General features: G+C 34.6%; 1 protein-coding gene across 2 annotated transcripts in view; it reads left to right on the top strand.

Moving 5' to 3' along the window:
- The window catches only part of MED12L (mediator complex subunit 12L), a 192,006-nt gene extending 173,548 nt beyond the window's left edge, over nt 1–18,458 (top strand). For both annotated transcript variants that reach the window (XM_087725382.1, XM_087725381.1), the window contains 8 exons: nt 1,424–1,580; nt 2,345–2,526; nt 3,561–3,653; nt 4,201–4,421; nt 7,642–7,798; nt 9,799–9,867; nt 15,017–15,098; nt 17,709–18,458. In XM_087725382.1, coding sequence (XP_087581508.1) covers nt 1,424–1,580; nt 2,345–2,526; nt 3,561–3,653; nt 4,201–4,421; nt 7,642–7,798; nt 9,799–9,867; nt 15,017–15,098; nt 17,709–17,761 — 1,014 coding nt within the window. In that variant the 3' untranslated portion in view covers nt 17,762–18,458. The remainder of the gene's footprint in view (nt 1–1,423; nt 1,581–2,344; nt 2,527–3,560; nt 3,654–4,200; nt 4,422–7,641; nt 7,799–9,798; nt 9,868–15,016; nt 15,099–17,708) is intronic.
- Nucleotides 18,459–25,827: the final 7,369 nt, after the last annotated feature.

The following is a 25,827-nucleotide window of genomic DNA, read 5'->3' as shown; positions in this document are numbered from 1 at the left end:
TTATTGCTTAATCTCTTGACATTCACAAATATAGCACTTAGACATTTTTGCTGATTTAGCAGAACAGTTTGTGTGCCTTTCTAAGACTTTTGCAGAAGTGCTTGCTTCCTTTTTCACGACTGAGACAGCACTGTTTTTTGAGATGGGGGTGGGGATGAAACCATTGGATGGACCACCACATTCAATTCTATAGATGGCTCTCATGATATTTTTAAATCATTTTTTAAATTCCCACATATTTTTGGAAAGCAAGGCAAAGTTATAGGAGATGTTTCAGGTTGAATTCCATCCCATCAATGAAATTGAAAGGAGATAATATCAAATATATAAAATTCCAAAATTAATTAACAGAACTGGCTACAATGTGGTAGCCAGTTCTATGAAATAATTGAACATTTTCTTTTCTAAGCAGTCCTCCCAGTCCTCTTGAACCATCTTCATGTAAAATCTATTCAGATATGCTTCAGTAAAGATTCTCCTGCTACATAATGCTTAATGAAGGGTTAAAATAAGAGAATTATTTTAGGACTCTAATTTCAATACATATTGCAATAGATTCATTGTCTAGTGCTTCTCAAAAATTTTGGTCTCAGCGCTCCTTTACATTCTTAAAAATAATTGAGGGCCCCAAAGAGCTTTGGTTTACTGTATATGGGTTATATCTATCAATATTTTAAAATACTTATTTAGGATGTTGGTTTGAACTCTGAGCTTGGCAATTTGGTTGCAAATATTTCATCACTATTCAAGGAGATGTGACAAAACTTTGCAACCAAATTGCCAAGCTTGGAGCTCAAACCAACAGCCTAACTACCAAATCCAGCTACTAATATCGAAACCCATTTCAAAATATTTATTTATTTATTTAACTTTTCCTGAGAACTTCTGTCTTTATAGCCACTTGATTTTAGGTTGTATACCAGTGTACTTCCTCAATGCTATGAAAATGCAATTTCACAGTTTGAAATACATTTGAAGAAAATATACTGTCCAGAGAAGCCCAACAAAACTAAACAGTAATACTGTTCATATACATCTTGTCCTTGACAATGCACAGGAATACTGTGGTTTTAAAACAAATATGGAAAGCATTTCTTGAAATTATAAAATTTAGAAAGCTTCATTTTAAAAATTTGAATTTATTGACAGTTTACCTAATTCCTTCCTGTAATTTCCATCCCAGGAAATGTTTCTAATTACCTAAATAATGATGCTTTGATATAATTATAGGTACAGTTAGTAGATTATGGTATGCAGAAAAATAGTAGAAAACTAAGCATTATGAGACAGCCAAATAATATGTGAAATAAAGCCTAATTGTAATAGTCATAAATTGCCTAATAATTCACAAGGAAAAATGATTTATAAATCGTTATTATTTGAATGTCAATAATAATGTTTAATGTTTCCTATTTTGCTCAAGGAATATCCTCAGAACAATGGATGTAGAATGGCTCCTAATTTTTCACCACTTTATTCCCAAATGTTGCATCATCCTCAATCTGCTTTGTGGGGTTACAATGTTATAGGACAACCGCAACAGTCGAGTTACTTTGTCCAGAACCAGCCTCTTCCACCAGGTAAAGCAGGGAAATCTGTCACAGAAAATAATTATTTTTGATTATTATAGAGATTATATATATTTCCTCATTAAATCCCCATAACTTGCATGGCCATTTTCCCATATACTCTAGAGCAGGGGTCGGCAAACCTAAACACTCAAAGAGCCATTTGGACTCATTTCCCACAGAAAAAAACCACCGGGAACCACAAAGGTCCTAACCAGAAGCCCTCTGTTCAATTCTGCAGCTGACTGGAAGTTCAGTTCTCCCACCATAGAGTCTCCTTCTAGCGCGGCATACTTTTTCATTACCTGTCATAACTGAAAGCCCTATCAATTGTGGAGACAACTGGAAAACCCTCCTCTTGCCATAGAGTCTTCTCCTGGCGCACTGTGCTTCTCCCTCCCCCCTCACCGGAAGTGCCTCTCAAAATTGTGGCACCGACTGGTGACGGAGCCACAGCAGAGGGAGGAAAGAGCCACATGTGGCTCCAGGAAGTGAAACCATAAAACTTTAGATTCTAAAGGTTAACAGTCTATACTCTAGCATACTATATACCTACTATATTACTGTAATATTTAATGTTTGAATTTAGATACTTCCAACAATATTGTTCTTTTATTATCTTTTACTTTACCTTTAAAATATATGTTGTTTGTCCAAAAAACCTTTGTTGGTTCACAGTTAACCAATCAGCTTGATTCAGCTTGATTCCCAACCTGCTCACATCTGGAGCAGGCTTAGTGATCCTGTAATTATTCTGTTAATCAATGTCTTTGAAGGTGGTTCCAGATTGGATCCTACAGGCTCCTTTGTGCCAAGCAACACAAAACAAGTGCTCTCTAACATGCTGCAGAGACGTTCCAGCAATATGATGCAGCCCCCAGCAATTCACACTCTTTCTTCTCATCACCAGCAGCAACAATTGCTTCAACAACAGCGGATTCTAAGGCACCAGAGCCAGGCAAGGCCTTTCAAACTGTTTTGTCTTATATATAAAAGTTGGATGGATTATTTATTTCAACTTTTCTTCATTGAGGACAAGGAAGTGAAGAAAATAATGATGGGTTCAAAGTAAGCTTAGTGTATATATGCAGGACAAAAAGGTAGGAAACAAAATAGTGTCTCTCATTCCACATCCAAAAATTCACTGGATTGGAATAGTGGAAGATAATCCAATTTCAAGAATACCAAATATATTATGTACAAACATTAATATTCCTATGTTCACTGCTGCCCATTGCTATCTGCCATTTGTCTCAATTAATGTGTTTGGCTGTTCTGTGCACAGAAAACTGGACAGTACTTAAGGAAACAGAATTTAGACATATTGCAATCTGCCCACAAAAACAACCTCACTTAAAAAAGATATTTTAGTCACACCAGCTTACTCTTACACTACATGTGTTTTAAGAGACTGACAGTACTTGCAATAAATTGCATGTCAATCTAACAGCCACTGCACCAAGAACTGCTCATTGTCAGGAGTTCAATCCTGATTGACTCAAGTTTGAATCAGCCTTCCATCCTTTCGAGGTTGGTAAAATGAGGGCCTAGATTGTTGGGGGCAATATGTTGACTCTGTCAACCACTTAGCGGGGAGTATAAAGCACTATGAAGCACTATATAAATCTAAGTGCTATTGCTATTGCACCTATTGCTCTACCACTTATTTTTAGATTTTTTTTATTCATTATTTTTATAACTAACTCAAGGCAGCAAACACATCTAATATCTTTCCTTCTCCTTCTTTTCTTATCTTGTATTTTCCCCACAACAGCAGTGTTGTGGGGTGTGTTGAGCTAAGAGAGAACGACTGATCCAAAGTAACCCAGTTGACTTTGACGCCTAAGGTGACCATGGAATTCACTATCTCCTGATTTCTAGCCTGGTACCTTAACTATTAGATCAAACTGGCTCAAAATGAGCATGTTTAGATTGGTAAACTTTTGATATATAACAAGCAGCATTTAATTTTATTAGTGAACTGTTTTACAGGGTCCAACAATTGAACAGGCTTCCATTTTTGCTCAACAAGTCCGCCCTTCTTCTTCTCAGCTAACACAGTATCCAGGGATACAGCAATCACAGGTAAAGCATCCCTCTTAAAAATTGGCTCAGTGGGATTCAGATAAATTTGATGGTGGATATAGTAATCTTGGTTTTACAATGTTTGAAAAATAGGAGAGTCCTGAAAGTGGCCTTTCATGACTCCCTCTTTAATAAATGGTCTTGCCCAGTTGTTGTAAACAAGCAATAACCACTAACAGATACTATTTGTGGGAACTAAGATTTTTATACCAAAGCTATGGGTGACACAACTGCAGAAACCGGAAAAAAATCACTATAATCATAAATAGTCTACCCATTCTCACCTAAATTGTGCTATAGGGAAGCACCTACTTCTGTACCTTTAATTTCTTCCACATCATCCAGACTTTATGTTAAACAAAGAAACAAAAATTGAAGTTGACATGAGCTTTATATGAATAGCTAGAACACTCAATTTAGCTTAAGAAAGAAAATGACATACGAGGTTCCTATCTCAAGTTACAGTATTTTTAAAACCAGTAAAATGCATAGATGTTTAGAAAAACTAAAAGTCCAAATCGTGTGTTTTGAACTGTTTTCCACACAGACAATTCCTCATGGCTATACAATGTATAGTACTCAGATGTCATTGCCATCTCAACAGACCGGGGGTTTAGTTCTTTCACCTACCTACAATCCTAGATCATTTCAAGCAACTCATTCTAGTCCAGTTTTAATGGAAAGGTTAAGGCAAATGCAACAGCAGCCAAGCGGGTACATTCATCAGCAAGCAGCTTCCTACCTTCAGCCTTTAGCAGGCAATCAGCGGTAAGATCCTATGATTCCAGAACTTTGTTAACCAGATGTTTTGTACTTTTCTGGGGGGAAATGAAAACAATGCATTTCTTATAAATTCAGACAATCTAATTCCTTCCAAATCACTTCGGCTTCCAACTTAGTTTGAGGACAAAACAAATTAGAGTTGAAACTTTAAATATCTTAATGGGATCAGATTGGGGAAATCTTATACAAACAGTCAGCCCTAGCTAGACAGGTATGTTATCCCTATACTATTTCCCAAGCCCCACTTTGCTTTGAATTACATGTAGCTTCAACCTGTCTTTTTACTACTCAGACTAGATAGAATTAAGTTGATGCTACATACATTTGGAAATCACCTTGTCTCTCTGTCTCTCTGTCTCTCTGTCTCTCTGTCTGTCTCTCTCTCTCTCTGTGTGTGTGTATGTGTGTACGGCATAATTTAAAAACATATCATTATGTAATTTCTATTTAATTAATTTATGTGTTTTGGAGCTATTAAATGGGCTTTTGGAAATTATAAACCAAGTGGTCCTAAAATTTGCTAATCAAGAGATCCTATTAATTTATTCAGTCATTCAAAAGTATAATATTTCTAAGTGTCTAATTCCACAGACCAGCTTTCTAAAGATGTAATATCAATTTTTAAAAGCTTTTTTTAAAAAAAATCAGTTTTTCTTTTTTAGACAGCCACCCTGAGGCAGTAAAACAAATGTTTCATTTCTGTGTTTATGAAAATAGACTTTCTTGTTCTTAGCACCATTTGAACCCAGATTTAATTATGGATGAAAAGGCAGAGTCTGTTTCAAATTTTGTTGTAAATCCTGCTTGTCTGTGACAGGCAGTTTAAGTAAAGTCCATGACTGATCTTAAATGGATAGAATAGAGGCATCTAATCTCTATTCTCTATTTTCCCCCTGCCAAAGGAACTGATAGGCAAGGATAAATTCAGCTGCTCCACTGGGGAATGGCAAATGTTGGACCTGTTCTGCACAAATTTCATCATTTGAGGGTATCATGAAAAGCATGTTGCAGTCTTAATGCTTAGTAGTGAATAGGGAAAAATGGTTTATTTTACAAAAGAAAGCACACATGCCTTCTCAGTTGCAAATTAAAGTTTCATCTAAATCATTACTGCTTATTTTTTTTGTACCCAGAAAATAATTTTTTTAATCTTCTGCTGAATGGAATACTAAATTCTTGTAGCATTACTGAGGCTTTCTCTTGGAATGATGTTTAATGCACAGCCTCCCGAATTTCTTGTTATTCACATTAAATGTTTTTGCAAGCTGTAAAATGAAAAATTCACATCTTTGACTTAAAAGTTCAATTTACTAATTAATACTTGCACATCCTTATTACGCATAGGCAATAAATATAAATTATAATTGGCTGTACTTGAAACATATCTCCATTTCCAATTATTTTCTATACAAGTCATAAATATTATTTTTGACAAATTAATTTTAACAAGGGAGTGTTGAAATCTTGCTTCTCTGGCAGTAGCTGAACTTGCTATTGTGTCCCAGGAATGCATATGTGAAACTTTCAAATTTTATTCAATTAATTTTGGAATTGGTACACAATATCTCAATATAACCTGAGACTAATATTTTAACTTAATATATCATTCAGCACTCAGCTATCTACATTTAGACAAACTGATTTTTATTTCTATCTTTAGAAGAGAATATTTGTATTTCAGGGAGCTGTGAACTGTGGCTTCCTTGCTGCCCTCTGAGCTTGGTGAATATCTAGCAGACATGAAGTTATCTAGTTTGCTAATGAAGCCTCTACAGAAAGCGAAGTTCAGAGGGTATCAGGACCCCACATTTCCATCTTTAATATGAATATCAGAATAAAGAATTTTTGAGTGGAAAACTGCATGTAAAATACATTTGGGTATAAATGACTTCTGAAGTGGAATAATTTTCTATATTATCATGCGGTCTATGATATATTGCTTTTGCAGAAATCTTTTGATATAAATAGGATTTATATATCTTTTCTTAGAGAGCTATTATATCTGCAAGTCAGCCTGATTTTTCTCTATAATAGTTTAGTAAAGTAAATTGGGCTGAGAAAGTTTGTTTTCCCCCAGAATCATGTATCTAAACTCAGTGAAGCTTAATCTCTTCTTTCTAGTTTTCATCTTAATCTAAATTGCAACTAAATTGCTATTCTGCTGAGGGTTCACAACTTTCCAGTCTCAAATGCATCAATATCTTTTTTGATTAGTGTGTAAAGATGTCAGTATCAGTACACACTGAGCAGAAAAAGAGAAAACATGCTAATTTCTTCTTTTTCAAAGCCGTCTTTATTCCATAATGATCACATTTCAATCCTTAAAGTAGACGGATATTTAAGATGGAAGTATCCTTTGCTAATATATGGTTTATTTTAACTATAGTGTATCATTTTGTTTTATAATGAATTCACAATTGACTGGATTCATGCAACATGACAATTTATAAATCATGGTCTATGAACTATAATGTTGTAGTTTACATAACATTACTAAGCTAAAACCAAAGAAATTAACTTCTGGTTTAGCATGGCATGGCAACTCACTTTCAAATGTACATTGATTGTATTTACTCCCATACTTATCGGCTTTTCATCCATGTAAACCAGGGAGTGACCCGAACAGTTTGAGTACATGTATGTTATTATCCACTTTTAATGTCAATACTTTTTAAATATATTTTAATGTCAGTACTTTTTTAATATATTGTAAAAAGTAATGTGTATTGCTGGTCTTTGACCATAATAAAGATTTATTCATATGTGTTTCAGAAAAGTTTCATCATAGTTCTATTATGGGATGAAAATGATTTAAATAAAAGAAATTTACAAATTTTAGCTGAGGAAATGGAGCTTTAATATGCATCTATTTAATTTATCAATATTTTATTAATATCCATGTATTGTTTTTTGTTAGTTGATACTCCACTGAAATTGTTTCATGCTCTTATAGACCATTGAACTTATTTATTTTACAATATTTGTATAAGAGGAAAGCAATATAGTTAACAACCATGTTAAACCTATTATTACAATCAAACAATAATTGTATGTTCAGATGTATCTTCAATATCTTCAAATTTCAAATATCAACAATCACCCTACAGACAAAAGTAAATAAAATGGTTTATTTCATAAATTTTATTTTTTTTACTTCTATTTTTCATACCTGGAAACACTGTATTTTTTTTTTAATGTCTCTCAGTTCAGTTCACCAGTCTTTGCAGCAGAATAACTTGGTTGGAGGACCTCTGGATGCAGTTTCAGCCACATCTGCCCAGGCAAATCTTTACTCTGTCCAAGTGTCTCAGGAACAGATGAGACAGAGGCAACAGCAAATTCGGCAACAAAGATTCCTTCAGGTTTGGTGTCTTTAATTTTGTTGGTTAGAAATGATTATTTTTATTACAATGATCAGAGTGTTCATAGGACAATATTTGAACAGGTAATGCTCCATCATGTCAATATACAGCTCTACTCTAAAATACCTATTCAGAATGGTGATGGCTCTCCTCTTAATTAGAGACCTTTCTACAAGAGCACTATCTTCAGTTACTTATCTTCATAATTCTTCATAATAGTAAATTGTAGAAGCCTGGGATCACATGAAAGGATTAAAGCCCTTACTAAGTCTACTTTAGCCTTTCAGTAGTGCAGTTTGGGAACATTATAGAAAAACAACAATAAATTACAATTATAGCAATAGCACTTAGAGTTATATACCCCTTTACAGTGCTTTACAGCCCTCTCTAAGCAGTTTACAGAGTCAGCCTATTGCCCCCAACAATCTGTGTCCTCATTTTACCAACCTCGGAAGGATGGAAGGCTGACTCAACCTTGAGCCTGGTGAGATTTGAACTGCCAAAACTGCAGGCAGATGGCAGTCTGTAGAATTAGCCTGCAGTACTGCACTCTAACCACTGCACCACCGAGACTCAATTATAACCTTTTTGTGGATCCAGTTTCTCGATTAGGTCTACTTTGTAGACTTGAGGACATTAATAACCCATTCCCAAGAGAGTCTATGCTGTCAGACCTTAAAATGGCCAACTTGGAAAAAAAATAATATAATATAAAATTTATAATATAAAGTTTAATATACTCTAAGGGAAATATTGCTAAGTACACATGTATCCAAATTTTTCAGACAATCTCTAAAGATCCCAACAAATATAATGTGCTTCTTAATACATTGCAATTAATTGATAAGAGCCTAGTAATCTAGTAATCTGATTTACAATACATGTAACCTGCACTGCGAGGTGGCGCAGTGGGTAGAGTGCAGTACTGCAGGCCACTTCAGCTGACTGCTAGATCAGCAGTTCAGCGGTTCAAATCTCACCGGCTCAGGGTTGACTCAGCCTTCCATCCTTCCGAGGTGGGTAAAATGAGGACCCGGATTGTTGTTGGGGGCAATATGCTGACTCTGTAAACCGCTTAGAGAGGGCTGAAAGCCCTATGAAGCGGTATATAAAAATCTGCTATTGCTATTGCTATCTGCATAACCAATCTGTCTTCTCCGGCCGCACCTCAGTTTAAATCCTTTATCAGTCTAGCCATCTGATGGTGGTTTACAACTCACAAAAGATTTTTAATAAAAATCTATTAGCTGAAAAATGTATTAGCTACTGCTACCCTACTCCTGACTTTTTCTTACCATAATCTACCATATCTTTTCTTCTGAAATGTATGCAAAGCTCAGGAAATGCTTCATTGAACTATATTAGTTCTTCCTATAGGTATGTCCACATAAGCCTGACCTCTTTCCCTATATTCTCATATCTCCAGAAGGATCTTTATTACAAGTTGAACAACTTAAAGTTGTGGAAATTTATAGATGATTTAATTAGAAAAACTGGACAAAGACTGGGAAAGGAGAATTAATTCTTATCATTTATTAAGCACCACAAAGGTGGCAGCTAGGAGGAATTCTAAAATACAAAATTATAGTTTGTGAATTCAACTCTTAAAAAGCAATGTTTCTTAGAGCATAATGTTACTACAGTACATGCTCTCAAACTGGGGAGAGGGGAGGTTAATCTGATCATGTGGCTCTCAGTCTAATGTCAAAAGCCTTCTGTAAATGATCAATCCAACTGGGGGAAAAATCTGAATCCAACTTCTACCAGTTAATTTATTGATCAACTACAAGATTTGTCATCCTCTGAAAGTTGGCACTATTATTGCCTTATTATTGCAATAGGAGTTGCAAAAACATCCCAAGACAATTTCCATATTGTTACCAGGAAAATGGATATCTTAACATGTTCAGTAGGATGAAGCTTGACTCTAAGAAAGACTTACAACTTTTTTTAAAGGTAAACAGAATTATAATCATTTTCCCTTTTTCTTCTTTTTACAGCTTCAGCAGCAACAGAATCAACAACAAATCATTAGCCTTCAAGCAATGCAGCCTCAACAACAATCTTTCGTAAGACAAATATTCATAATAAACCATATTCTGGAGTTCTTCCACAATAGAGAAAGTCATAGGGTTTAAACTAGCATGTCCCACTAATTACTGCTATTTGTTTCCATGTTCTTGGAGAAAGGTGGAATTGATATAAGAAGACACTCACAATAATAAGAGTGAAGTGGCTTTGAATGTCTATTTCTGTCTCTTGTATAAAAAATTAGGCTACTCTATAGTATGATCTCTGTAAATTTTCCAACGGGGTAATTATTGTTTGGAATATTACTCATATAATGCTTCCCATATTTAGGAAGTAGACATTCTTTCTGAAACATTGTGATAGTAACTGTGTATATATATTTAATGCTTGTACAAATACTCCATCTAGTGGATTAGGTATCTTTGAATTTCACTACTAGTCTGCTTAAATCAAATTTATAGCTGCTAAAAATGTGTTTAATTTGAACAATGATCTTCAACCTCCTGATGAACTGTGTTATAATACTGCTGCCCCCTGCCCACTATGCTTGATAATTTCTACTTACACTGAAAAATACTTATTTGTACTACTTCTTTTAGAGGGTTAGATTAATTTATTTAAAAGTTCTCAGGAGAGGTGCAGGAGACCTTTTCAGGGGAGGTCTATTTGCTTTTTCACTTTGTAAATGTTCCATGTGCCCTTATTATTGAGAGTAAAGCAATTATCTTTTCTAAAACTTTAGCACTTTACAGAATAAACAGCACAATGGTAAGATGCTTATGTGATCACCTGGCTATTCCAAGAAGTACTAAAGTTATAGAAAAAAATAAAAGCTAGCAAATCGTGCTCCAAATACTTAGGGAACATTTTTAAGGATCCCTTCTCTTTAGCCAAATATTGTGCAGCAACATTCAACTTCTTCTATCCATTTATTGAAAATGGATTCATTTGTTTCATTTTGCTTTAAATTTCTCACAGAGATCTAAACAAATGAATTTAGACGCTGTTTTAACAAATTTTATTTATTTTGATTTAGGGGATCGGTTGAGAAGCATTTATGCTTCTGTATAAGAAAAGGGTAATTTAACTATAAAAATCATGATTTTGTTTTTGTTTTGCCAAAATACACATCTGGGAACAGTTGCTCAATTTCTAAAGCAAGAGACAAGTGTCCACATTAACATATTGCCTTCACATTTCATAAATGGCCAGAAATTTCCTTTTTGAACTTTCCAAAGGAAATAACCTTTAGAATTCCAGTTTTAGTCTATTGGAACGAAGTCAGAAGATACTTGCATGATGGAAACCTGAATGTTTCAAAGAGAGAATGTCTTGTAGCAATAGCAATAGCAATAGCAGTTAGACTTATATACTGCTTCATAGGGCTTTCAGCCCTCTCTAAGCGGTTTACAGAGTCAGCATATCGCCCCCCAGTCTGGGTCCTCATTTCACCTACCTCGGAAGGATGGAAGGCTGAGTCAACCTTCAGCCGGTGAGATTAGAACCACTGAACTGCAAATAACACTCAGCTGAAGTGGCCTGCAGTGCTGCACCCTAACCACTGCGCCACCTCGGCTCTTTTTTTGTAGAATAGAACACAAGTTGATAAGCACATCATTTAGATGATAGCCCCATTATTGCCAGAAAAGGTGGCAGATCAGAGTCTTTTTTGTGCAAAGCTAATGAGGTTGCTAAAACAGTACTTACTTTCAAACAGATGGCTAAACACATCTATTGGTTCTATTGGCACACAGATGGCCCTAACTAGCTATTAAAACTTGGCTCCCCTCCAGCCACTGTCCATATTAAGAGCAATGATTGATGGATGCTTTTTCTCTCCAGCAGTTAAATGAGCTATGCAGAAAACAGGAGAGAATCACTTCTGGTCTTCCCACTGAGGCACAATAAGATCACCTATGTAGACAGAAGAAACCATGCCAGCATACTATGTGCTGCCTCATAGATCAGGAAAGCATATTAAATAGGCAATCTGGATGCACTCTTATCAATTGAACAAAAATTGCAGAAAGCACTACTGATTAATAGTGCTCTTCCAAATTCTCATCCCGCCACCCAAGTTCTGAATTTTCAAATGTTGCACCTTCTGAATATATTGAATGTTAAAGATCATTTATGCAGTTTCTTTAGTATCTAGATGCTTCTGAATTTCATATTGAGTTTTGCGATACCACATATTCTGTCACACAAAACATTCATCATTCACATCCTAGAATAATGAATAATAAAACTATGACTATGGCAGTCATAGTCAAATTCAAATTTCAATAACTAGCAGCTTCAGGTAACTTTATGTTAAAATATGGCTTTAAAGTCCACAATTCAAGTATGAAACAGAGACTGCGATTTTTCAAGAATTTTCTTCTTTTCTTTTATTTCCTGTATTAGGGATGAAAGAGAGCTTTTATCCCTAATTGAACTCTTCAGTTAGTTGTTATGTTGGCTTAGTATCCTGATACACTAAATTTTGTGGAGTTTACTTTGTTTTGAGAATACCAATGTGTTTTGGCAGGCAAGAAATTAAAATCACGCTAGTGCAACACTGGGGCCTTTCTAGCCAACCTGTGGGCATGTTATCCCCCTCTCCTATTTTCTGAAACCATAACATAATTGCATTTGATTTAAATTAGAAGACTAGATATTATTTTCATTTATCTTAATTCTTCTATTATTTAAATACTTCATTTTGATTATTCTGTAAATTTATATCTAGATTTTTATAGCTAAGTATGATAACTAGTAGTGTGTGTGTGTGTGTGTGCATAAAATCAACTTTCTGTTATATAAGTTTTAGTTTGACTTTTTTCACAGCAGCTTACATTTTAAAAAACTAATTTAAGTATTGGGTGTTAATATTTAAGAGAAAATATTGAAATGTAGCTGAATAGTTTTGATTATTAAAATGCCTTAACCATTTAACAGGGGATCAGACATAAAGATAAAAAAGAAGGGAAAAAATAAAACTGCTATTTTTTCTGACATGTACACCTGATAACTTATCTCAAAAGATTTAATATTTTTTCCCTATCACACTCCGAGAGCACATTTTGGCTAATCTACTCTAAACTCCTCTTAGATCATAAGAATCTATCAAATATCCTGGATAACATTGTTTAGCATTTTTTCCAGGATTTTATGAGTTTAATTTTAGTCTTTAAAGTGCATTTGGCTTTAATGAATACAGACAAGTCCAAAATGAGTTGGCTTGAGCGTTTTAGGATTTCCTGTTCATTTTCAGTTTTGAGTGTAAGGGCAGTTCTGACTTATAGTTAACAGATGCTGCTATTCTATCTATGTCATAACCTGTAATATTTTCACCTGATTCATACAGTCATTAAGAAAATAATACAAATTGAAAGTTTTACCATTTAGCACAGGGTTCCCATCCCATAGGCTACATGCACTTCACCCAAATTGTGAAATGGCAATATATTTACATAAAACATAGCTTCACTGCACAGTTTTGACTGCATTGAAAACATATGAATTGGTGCCAAAATTACCGTAGTATATATTTTGGATTATTAAATTATGGCACTTTGTATAAACAAACATTATTAAGATAAATATCAATTATTTGTGAGAATTCTAGCATAAAGAGTAACCATTCTAACAAATTAACATTTAAGAAATTCAAATAATATGAACGGTGCTTCTTAATATCTTGAGATGAGTTTAATGTATCAAAAAACTCTACTTTATTGGACATGCATATTTTATAAATTATCTGTCCATTTCATTATGTTGGAAAAGTAAAGTCCAGGTAGTCCTTGACTTATCACCATTATGGAGTCCGGAATTGTTGCTTTTAGTGCAGTCATAAAGCAAGATACCATGTGACTGCATCATTTAGCAATCACAAATTCTGGTTGCTGTTCTTAGGGATTGTTAACTGAGTACCACCTTGTGGATTGTTAACTGAGTACCACCTTGAACAAATGGGGTTATCTGGTAGCTTCTGCCTTTTGCAACTGTGGTGACATGCAGACAACATATGTGACAACTCCTAATACTGAGAAAAGGCGGGGAGCACATTCCATGCATACTTTCAGCTAGAGTCGATCTCAGATTACCACAGCAGACTTGGGAGGGGTTCACCTCATTGGGGAATGTGATTTATGTGATTTATGACACAGACTGAGGGGAGGAAAGGAACAAGGGTAAAGTTCAGCTATAATTCACATAAGGCTAAGATCTGAATGTGAAAAAAGGCATTGCCAAAATGCTCCTAATAAATGACTGGTTTTCTTTTGAAATTTGACTCAAGGCTCATGAATCAATTAGGGCATTTGTTGGAAATCTGACAATATGGATAGTACCTGCCCTTTGTGGCCTGATCAGGGTATACTTGAGGACTTAATGGCAGCATGAAAGATCGCAATTAGCAGCCTATCATGGTCACATGACCATATTTTATGATGGTTGTGCCAGAACATGGTACTTATATCCATTTTTATTTATTTGTTTGTTTATATCCCGCCTTTATTATTTTCACAAATAATTCAAGGTGGCAAACATATCCGTATTTCTAGCCAGGTGCCTTAACCACTAGACCAAAACTGGCTCTTTATTTTGTGTGTGTGTGTGTGTGTGTGTGTGTGTGTCTGTGTGTGTGTGTACTATTCAATATGTTTTACAGCTGTCACAGATGGCAGTTCCATTATGGTTATAAATCAAGGACTACCTGCATTTGTGCCACTTGTCCTATACTACTACATCCCTTAGCTTTATGTCAACATTCTGTAGCTGTGTAACTGAGATATTGAGACATTGTGTATTTCTGTTATTTTATTACCTGTTAGTAGTGATGGTGAATGAGAATGAGCAAATCTGGCAAGTTTGACTCTGTTCAGTTGGTCATTTGTTCAATAAACGATTTGATTTAAGAAGGTAAATTATAATAGCTACTAAAAGAGTTTCGGTTATCTTGAAAACATTAGATATTTATATCTAAATATTCAAGTTTTCAAACCCCTAAAGACTTTTAAGAGGATCCTTAGTGGAGAAAAAAAAAACCCTTTTTGGTTAGGGATAGATATTTGCCAGACAAAAAAGTCCATAGGAAATGAGCACTTTCTCATTACTTTCCCAAGAAACAAGAGATTAGGAAGACAATATACATGTCTCTGTGAGTAATTTGCTAATTTTTTCTGATGTTGAATATTGCAGTTCCCAAGACAAGGTTTGCAGCAGACACAGCAGCAACAACAAACAGCTGCTCTGGTCAGACAACTCCAAAAACAGCTGTCAAGTAAGTATGTAGCATTAGATAAAGATTCTTTTCTGCTTCTTTCCATCTGGGGTTTTGCATATTTGGAAAACAGTTAACTGCCAACTCATTATGGTTAAATAATAAATCTGGCTATCATTGCTGGAGAGTAAAAGAATGTTGTTAGTGATAAAGCCCCTATCTTACAAACTAGATGTTTGCACACTGCTGTTTAGTAAGAATGTTTTAAATATAGTATTTCAGCTTATTTGTCATGGATTGGTGGTCAACCTACTTGCATATAAAATTTCTTTTTCATATGGTTATTTAAAAAATGGATGGAGATCTACTCATATACATTCAAGATTATGTAGCTAACTAGCTAACCAACTAATAATATAAGGAATTAATATATTTATTACAGACCTATATACTGACCTATTACAAGGCTCTAGACAATTTACAGAAGTAAAATCTCCAATAAAACAATCTGTTACTGAACCCAACAAGCCAAAGGTTTTCCAGTTCAAATCCAAACCATCAATAGATTCTAAATGCCTGTCTAAATAAGATCATTTTTAGAACTTTGCAGAACTCCAACAGGCTGAGAGTTGATCTATCTCAGGGTCAAGCTCTTTCATAATTCCGGAGCTGTCACTTAAAATATGTGTTTCCAGTCTTGACTCATTGTGACACAGAGATCCCAAATATCTTCTGTCAGAATGTTTATACAGGATGGGTAGATTTGGACCATGGCAGGCAGTGTGTCAAGATATATAAATGACATATGTGTTAACACTAATAATTTGGACTTGGAAAATCTATTGGCAATTATTCCTGTGAGGCAATTGTAGAGCATTCATAAGCAGCCTTATTGTGAACCAAGTTTCCATAGTTGTTTTCAAATAGTTTCAAGGGCAGTCCCAGGTAAAGAGCAATATAGTAGCCTAAGCATGAGGTAAGAAAGATGTTAGATACAGGTGCCAAGGCTATTTCAGTTCAAGAGAAATCATAACTATACGTCAGGCAAAGCTGAACAATGTCCCTCCCACTAGCTGTAGGCTTTATGTGTTGCTTAAGTACGAGCCATGAGTGAACCCTCAAGTTACAGACTTGTTCCTTCAGGGGGAATGAGACCCATCAAAACCCAACATACTTGGATGTTTATACATGAAAAGAATTTATTGCAAATAGATGTTTTATTTATTTGGCAGGTGGGAGGAGTTGTAAGCTGCCCAGGATTTAGTACAAGAGGGTTGGCTATTTAAGTTTTTTAAATAAATAAATTATATTCAAGCTGGTTTTGTAACATCTAGTTGCTTATAGCTTCCAAACATTAAATAAAGATCTCCATAGTATCTCTTGTCCAGCCACAGGTCAATTTGTATCATTATCATATTGATGATAGCCTTACTTCATATCACAGGATGCTCTCACCCAAACATATATATTTTCATATAGAAGTTTAATAACATATTATCAAATGTTAAGTCCTGTAGCACTTATCATGGAGAAGCCAAAGACTAGACTATTCCCCATTAATCCGTTGGAAACCATCAGTGTCCGCAACTCTTACGGGTTTTTCAGAAGGATACAATGATTAATGCTATTGAATCCCATAGGATTAGAAAGGGTACATTCCAACCAGATCCTAATGAAGATCAACCATAAGAGTGACAATGTAGCTTCATTCCCAAGTTCAAATTTGAATCTGAAGGAAAGGATTCAAATCAAGAATCCTTTGAAGCTAATACCTTACCAGATTTTCAAAATCCTCTTCAAGGAAGCATTCATCATCTCCCAAAGTAGGTGGCGAAGGCATGGATGGGTATGTTCTGTGATGGAACTACCTACCAATCAATTGGGGAGACAAATTCTCAATGACTCTTAAAGCCCTGGATTGTCAAATCTGTAATATACCAGAGGTGGACCAGTCTAAATTAGTTATCCATCCTTTCAGAGATTAAAGACTCTAATCATTCATATGTTGAACCAGAAAATGACCAGACCATGACAAAGGACTTCCATCTTCATGCCTCATCTGTTCTGAAATATGGACAAGAAGCAATATATGACCTTCTGTATAAATTGGAACAGAGATCACCTTAGCCAAACTCATGGTTGCCATGGGAGTCATGAAATATTAAGTTCATTCAAAAACAACTTCCACCTTGAGAAATTCCAACAGAAGGATCACACCATAGCTTATTCTTGCAAACCAAATATACTCACACTTGGTCCTCTGGAGAACAGCACCTTTGGTTATTGCCAAATGTTTTCGTATTTTGCCTTTAGTCCTTTATTAACCATTAGTTTCCCATAACCTTAAGTGATAGGAGAGGTATATGAGCAGTATGAAGATTTTATGAGGTGAGTGAAACCAGAACACTGAGTTTCTTAAAAAAATAAACTAATAAAAAGAGCTTCAGAAAAAAAAATCCAGTTCCTTAGAATTCAAAATATATACATTGCCCCATACACGTGCCTTTGAATAATCATTATTTGAATTTTAGGCATGTAAAGTTCATGTCTGTTTCAAACTAAGGCTTTCGATATTTCCCCCCACAATTGTTACCTGGAAATACATTTTGACCTGCTGTATGGGATTTTAATTTGATGACATTACAGCATTTTTATGTTTTTGCTCCTTAGGTAACCAGCCCCAGCAAGGTATGAATCCGTACAGTCATCTTCCACACTTCTGAAACTGAAAAATGTCAGGAAGAGAAAGTATTTGCACTGAAGAACAGGGAGAGCGGAATTTGTTGCACTAATTACTCTCACCATTTGTCTGCGTGTGTGTTGCCAATAATGTGAATATGTAAGAAATAGATTTTATGTTATCATTTTGCCCGTAGCAAATTACAGAAATATAAATTATGTGGGACTTAACCTGCGGCTGCAAAATATATGGATTTGGTGCTTGACTATTTCTTTTTGTGCAAAAAAAAAGTTTTTCTAAAAAATATACAAAATAATTAATACTGTGCTGGACCAAATGCTGACTAAAAAGACACCTTTATTTATTTGTTTGTTTATTTATATATTTATTCATTATTTTCCCCTCATTTGCTAATTTTTGGTTGTGTGTATATTTATATAGGAATGGCATATATTTTTTTCATGTCCTATGCTAAGCACATTGGGTTCCAAATGGACTCCACAGTTCTTGATCTGCAGCCATAATTTAACCCTAATAAAATTGCTAAATTTATTTTTCAGTGACGACATGCAAAGAATCAAAATGTGATTTCAAATCCTCAATTATCACTGTGCATCTTACTTCGAGGGGAGGGGGAGGAATTGTTAGCTGGTGTTGGAGATGTCACAGCTGATTTCAGGTTATAACCTAGTACAGCAGTGGTTCCCAAACTTGGCAACTTTAAGACTTGTGGACTTCAACTCCCAGAATTCTCCAGCCAGCTCTGCTGGGAGTTGAAGTCCACAAGTTTTAAAGTTGCCAAGTTTGGGAACCACTGTAGTATAGGGTGATTACTATCCATATCCATTCACTGCTAACATTTGTGTGATGTAAATTATGCCTTTTCTTTAAAGAATTACAGCTTGCACCTTTAGATACTGTAGGTAAGAAGCATTATTTCTTTCAGATTGCTTCCTCTGTTTTCAGAGAACATACTCCTAGGGTTTTCACTAGATAGCTCACTAGATATTAAAATGGCCTTTTGCTATTTTGTAGTCTGTGAATGATCCAAAATAATTCCAAGAACTACAATTTTTCAATAGGTAATAGGATTCTGACTACCATGTTATGATTAAAGCTTTCTCTAGTAATTGGAGCATTCAACATGCCAGAGAATGTATATGTGTGTTTCTGTAGGAAGCATGCATGCATGCATGCATATGTGCACATGTGGACATATGCATGCATGTGCGTGTATGTGTGAAGGTATATATCTATATGCATGTTTTCATAGATGAGAAATATTCTATAAATAGGAACCCTGTCCTATATTTTAACATGTCATAGACTGTTGGTATAAAAGAAAGAGAAGGAATTCAGAATGACAGAGTTGGAAGGGATATTCGAGGTCTTCTAGTCCAACCCCATGCTCAAGGAGGAAACCTTATACCATTACAAACAAATGGTTGCCCAATTTTTGCTTAAGAACCTCCAGGTTTGGAACAACCACAACTTCTGGAAGCAAATTTTTCCACTGATTTATTAAGTGCAGATCCAATGGAAAACCAATAACTGATGATATTTATTGCAGCTAGGGCTTTCACTACAAAATGTCTCAAATGGGGAGTTTAAAAAAAGCTGCTATATCAGGGGTGTCAAACTGTCAGTTCATGGGCCGGATGAGTCATGTGCAAGCCACTCCCACCCCAGCTCTGTGAAGGGGGAAAATGTCACGATATGTCATGTGACAGCAAGGTGTCACCCCAAGTTTGACACCCATGTGCTATATAACAGCAACTAATCTATTAAGGAGGCATGCCTACAGTGTTAGCTTTGTGAGGAGGTACATTTTGTAATGAATCATCAAGTAGAAACTGATGTTATACTGTAGAATTCAGGTTTGGTTATCTCAGTGGTAGAATCTAATATTTATCCACCGTATTGATTGTTTGTAAGAACTTGGCTTTAGCGTCTGAGCCTTAGAATAATGACTTTTCATTTTGTATAATAGGTATTCAGAAGTTAAAAACATTGATTTTATTTATGTAAATACATCTGTATTTATAACTTTGTTGCACAAGCACAACTATATTATTCAACGAATTTATATCTGAAATAGAAACTATTTTAACTTTGTGGAAGTGATATTTGCTCATATTTGGGTAAAGACTAAATAGAAGAAACTGTTTTGTGAATTTTGAGTATTTTTAGAGTTAGATGAACAAATTTTTGAATGTGTTTCATGTAGGGCATATTTAAAATATTTGAGACTATTTTACCACATATTCTGTCATAACTATAAATTTTCTTGTGATAGAATTACAGTAAGGATTACTGTGGAGGAAATAATGTCTATTAAGCAAATCAGTCCATTGATATAGATTAAAATTTGAACTTGCAACACCAAGCCAATGCATTTCTATCTTCTCATAATGATATGAGAATATTTAGGGTAATAAATATTTCTGTGAATTACTATGTACACTGTGAAAACATTTAGGTTGCACATTGTGAAAAAAACTTTTGAAATTTCTTGTAATTTGAATGTATAACATTATTTACCTTTGAAATGAAACCATGCCTATTTTCCTTATTATAGACTTTGTTTTCTTAAAAATAATTAACAGTTGTAAATATATTTTAAAAATATTTGGTATTGCAACAAATTGCTGATTTTATATTCTTTGATGTCACTGTGCAATTATAACAAATGCAGAATAATATTTATTACTATTAGTCACTGGTTAAATATATAATGTGCAAAAGATGGCACATCCCAGCACTATAGGTGGGTGGTAGGTGTTTCAGTTTTCCTACATTTCATGTTTCATTTGGTGACAATCCATCAAATCTGGAGATCAACAAATAGTCCTGAGATGTTATCATTGGATGGAGTCTGGCTTATCGTCAGGTGAAATTGATAAAAATATATTTCTGAATTGATAATATTCAAAAATATGCCTAACTGGCATAGAAAACCCAGTGAAAATCCAAATCAGAAACTACTATATGCTTTTTAGATATGGAATTTGAAATATAAAACTAAGAATTGGCTGGAGGTTTTAAAAAAAGGCCTATTTTTTCTAGATTCTTTTTCCTGTAATAGTTATTCTGGAAGCTCTTAGACTGAATGATGATGAAAATCTTCTTTTTGTTGCCAGTGCCTGATAAGAATCTGGCAAATTTACAGAAATATTGATTACTTTATTTTTATAATATATGAAGCCAAATATGGCTGCTTGAGTCTTTATAAAGTTTCAGTTAGAATATGAGTCAACTATTCCCTCTCTGAACAAACTCCAGATGTGTATGCATGCTTCCAAAATTATCAGCAGTAGCCATGCAGGCAAGCAATTTGGGCAGACCATGTCCATGCATCTGGAAAGCACTTAGGCTGCAAAAGATTGAAGTTATATTTCTGAAAAGGGAATTGGCATGGAGAATGCCTGACAGGGGCATAGACAAATTAAGATTGTGTAAATTGTGCATCATACATCAAAACAGAATATTATGTTTGGGTTTTAAGGTATGGTTATAACAATGCACTTATATTCACAAACAGGTGGACTAAATCTTGGTTTACAGGACATTTGTTCAAAATGTAGCATTTTAAACCACCACATTCAAGGTCAATTATGCCAGGGAAAATGTCAGCTTGAGATTCTTATTCATACCAGGAAATCATTTTTAACAGTAAATTTCTTAAGAGAACCTTGAAATATTGATTTTCTCCTGGTGTTACATATAACAAAATTAATGAAGTTGTCAAGTAAATGGTTGAATTTAGCCATATATAAATATTTGTTGATTCTCATCTTTTTTCTTACCTGGGCATGAAAAGTAGGCAACTCCAGTCCTTCAGCAGCTAACATATTGAGGAGAAAAATAAGTTGGATTTCTAGAGCAACAACTATAGATTTAGGAAAATTAGGATACACAGACATACATACACACAAAGTCACACACACAATCATATACACGCACCTAACTCTTGTGTAAAGTAAACTCAGCAAAAATGAATTATATCCTCCAAAGTTGAAAAAAATTAAGATGTGTAGTCTACATATTAATGATAGCAAGAATCTTGGTTCAATATTGAAGCTCATGATTGGGCAACCAAGTTATCTTATCCTCTTTCCAAACAATAGGTTTAAATGTACAAAATGTAAACTTAAACTATAGCAGGCATGAAATCCTCTTACCTAGAGTGCGCATGCATAGAACGTTTGCAAATGCGTAGAGCTTTCATGATGACGTCTGGGCAGGTGGGTAGAGCCTCCTGCCACCGCCACTACTGGTTCGCCTGAACTGGTTCATTACTGGTTCACCTCTGAACTATAGCCACTGTTTATAAAATCATAACATTGGAGAGACCATTGAGTTCAATGTCCTGCTCAGGTTTTTCCTACAAATGATAGCCTATCATCTGCTTGTAGTCTTTTAGCGGACCTAGCATAAGTAAACCTACAAACAGTGATCACTATTTGTTAATTGCTTCCACTGCTGAATTACGTGATTAAGAAGATTTTTCTAAGATACAACTGCAAACTGTCTTCTTGTAATTTCAATTTTTCTTACTCTGCAATAGGTCACACTGTTTTCATTGTTTGAAATATTATCAGTTTTCTTCTCTGAAAGCTAAACATGCCAGTTACGTTATTCTCTCCTAATGGGACTTAATTCCTAGTCTTCTATGTCTTGCTGTCATTTTTAAAACTGGAAATTCAGTTTCTCTGAATTATTCTTATTCTTATGGTTTCCAGAGCCATACTCTAGGAATAATTCAGTTCCATCAATAGGATCTGATTAAGTTATTTATCTAAAAAAAATGTAAGCCTGACAAAATTTGTTCCTGCTAAGTAAATTGTCAGATTGGCTGTGTAAAGAATGAAGATGTGCTAGAAACAACGATTTCTTAAAATAAATCAGGTGTCTTTCAGGGTCATCAGGAGAATGGCAGGTGACCATGAATTTAGAAAGAGAAGAGGGAAAAAAGCCATTAAATATAAATCCTGGAGCTTATGCCTATAAATGAGTTTGATTTTTGTGTATTGCATTGGACAATCTCTGCTTATATGATTTCCATTCTTATGTGCAATAAGGAGGCTAAGTTTGTTGATTCATGTCTTACAAGACTTCTACCAAATAAGACAATTCCTGAATAATGGGTTATCTGAGATTTATAGCCATGTCTGCATGAAGCTTGTAGCAACTATTCTTTTTCATTCCTTCCTTCCCATGCACTAGCAACTTTAGAAGTTGAATCCATGCATACTACTCAGATTTAGCAGAGCTCTTCTTTCTGAACAAAGCTGAAATGTTGCATTCAAGATGTCTACCTATATTTTGGAGATTCTGGTCATTTTGTATATGGATGCCTAAAAAGACTACCCTCTCTTTCAAAGCATTGACAAAGAGTTGTGTGTGTTAGGATGGCAGTGAGGACCATTTGTAGACAGATCCTTACTATGCTGTAGACCTAGCTGCTTGTAAATTGAGGAATTCTAGGTATTAGGGGCTGATACTGAAACAACCACAAGTGAAGTGGAGTCCAAACAGTAATTCATGTTAGTCTGCCCACTGAGATTGACCCTGAAGTACAATTACAAGTCTAAATTCTGGCATCATAGCAACTATCCTGAAACATCTAGCATTCACAGATAGGATCTCTTTAGTTTGTCTATGTAGACTACTGGCCAGTACGGAAAATGAGGATTCATTACACAATCACTGGACAACTGCTACTCACCATCAGTACTCCAATTTTATCCATGTTCCCTGTTACATTTTCCCACTAGGCTTGTATTCAGACTCACAATCCAAACCTTCACTGACACAATGATGTCATCCCCTTTGTTCCCGGGGACTTAAGAATTTCTGCCTGTAGAACTCAACTCCCACTACTGATTGTCCCGTAACAGGTATACTTTCATATTTTGATCATTCAGTAACAGGTATACTTTCACATTTTTCAGTGTGAATATGCAAAATTCATACTATCGTGAGGTATTTAGAAAAGAAGGGGCATAGCCCCTGCCCACCCTTAATTCTTTATATAATCTCATTCCCATGAAATACCATCACACAATGCAGACTTATCCTTTCTGATGGATTAAAACTATCAAGTGCAGAGTCATCCTATCCGATCACGGCAAGAACACATTTTTAACATCTAAAAGTATAATCTATGATTGTTGGCTCTAACCAAAAGGGATCTTACTCTTTTCTATTTATTTCTGAAATCTTGGAACACTGCCGAGGACATGTGCTTTTTATTAGATTATATTTACGTGGTCATATAATCTGATTAATATGAAAGAAGATCAGGAATATTTAAGGACCTTTGATTCTTGTTACAGGAAGTTTGAATATACAGTAATAACGTCTTTCAGCTTCCAACCTGGTTGATTTATATTACATTTTTCATTCGGTGTACATACTCATGTACTGTACTTGTAGCAATGTAGATACTCATGAGCCATTACTCAAAAAATTCAGTGAGGTAGGTAATCATTAGTCATTCTAATGACTTTGACAATTTTAAAAAGATTATAATATTTGTCATGATTTTAACTTACATTGTAATATAGTTTGATATATTGCTGTTTTACCAATCCCACTCTCCGCACTGATCAAGCTCTTCAACATCTTTACAATAGTTTATGCCAAGTTGTAGCATTGATTTACCTGCATTAGACATTATACATATTTCCTTAAAATATTTCAGATAAATCAAGCTAAGTAAAATTAATTTTTTGTGCATTCCTGCTTCCCAATCAAAGATCCAGACTGCTTTATAGGATCTGTCAATTTTTAGTATGGATTTATTGTTAATTTTGATCTTATCAGGGAAGGAGATTTCTTTTAAGTAGCCAACAAGCTATAGGCATTCATTTCTCAATCCATCCACCATCATTCACATCCCACTGAAATTTTCTAATGTGATGGCTGATATTTCTAAATTTTATTTTGGGAGTTATAATTTTGTAATCCACTCGAGTTTGATAACAATCCCCTCCCATACCCATTCCTTTCTAGACATCTTTGTCCATTTTAAAAGGATCTACTGTGTTTTTAACATGGCATTTTTAGCCATCAAAGATGTTCTTCAGCATTAGCATCGTCTTCTAAGAAGTGCAGAATGCCCATATCAAATAATTTGTAAGACTCACATAGCACCAGGTCAGATGGTCAGAGTGGCTTTTCTTTCATTTTCACTTTCATAATTATTAAATTTCCACATTGGTTTACTTTGCTGTTTTCCATTTGTTGGTCATTGGAATTATTTGCAATTGTTCTTTTAGTATGCTTCCTCTTTAAAGAAATTCTTACTATTTTTAAGCTCTCTTTCTCATCACTTTCTCCCTAACACAAAACCATTTTTATAATTGCTAACTTTATTAAAATCTGACTTTTTAAAAGTTTAATATACATATTTATTGTATTCAGATTTAGTTTCCTTTTGAATCAGTATCTCCAATATTACATGGTAACTTTTTTCTGATGTCCTTGCTACTTCCACTTCCTCAGCTAAGTTTTCCCTATTAGTAATTATGTTTTTCTTGCATATTTTAAAAATTTGCCCTGAGAAGACAGCTTAAGAACAATATGCATGTGTTTAGTACATAATACGTATAGTACTAGGACAATATTTTTGGACATACCATTTCTGTTATTTTAAGGGCACTCTGGATCATATTAATTTCATGTGACCATAAAAAGAAACATGATTTCTTGCCTTTCAATAAAGCATACTGGTAATAAATAGTATGCTTTAAAACCTATGATATATAAAAATATTTCCTCACATACAATAATTGGCAATATAATTAATATTTACATTTTCATTTCTTCACATGCAGTTTTGATAGCATTCATTGTAAAAAAATAATGCAAGCTTTATTTTTTTTAAAAAGCATTGAATTAAGTATTTCATATTTGTTCTTCCACTGCCCCCACAAAAGGACTTCTGCATGAAAGAATATTGTAGTATTACAAATAAATCCATATTCTTTGTTGTAAAATATTTGAAACTATCAAGAATTAGAAAATGGTCATTCACATCAATAATAAATGAAACCAGCAATCATGTTTTTCAAAAGCTTTACAATGTTTATACTATCAAGTGGG

Source organism: Thamnophis sirtalis, unplaced genomic scaffold (assembly GCF_051295495.1).
Source record: "Thamnophis sirtalis isolate CommonGarterSnake01/CBP01778 unplaced genomic scaffold, rThaSir2_p1.2 scaffold_11, whole genome shotgun sequence".
In the NCBI taxonomy this organism is placed as follows: domain Eukaryota; kingdom Metazoa; phylum Chordata; class Lepidosauria; order Squamata; family Natricidae; genus Thamnophis; species Thamnophis sirtalis.
Note: the sequence above shows the minus strand (reverse complement) of the source record. Positions and strands in the feature narration are given on the sequence as shown.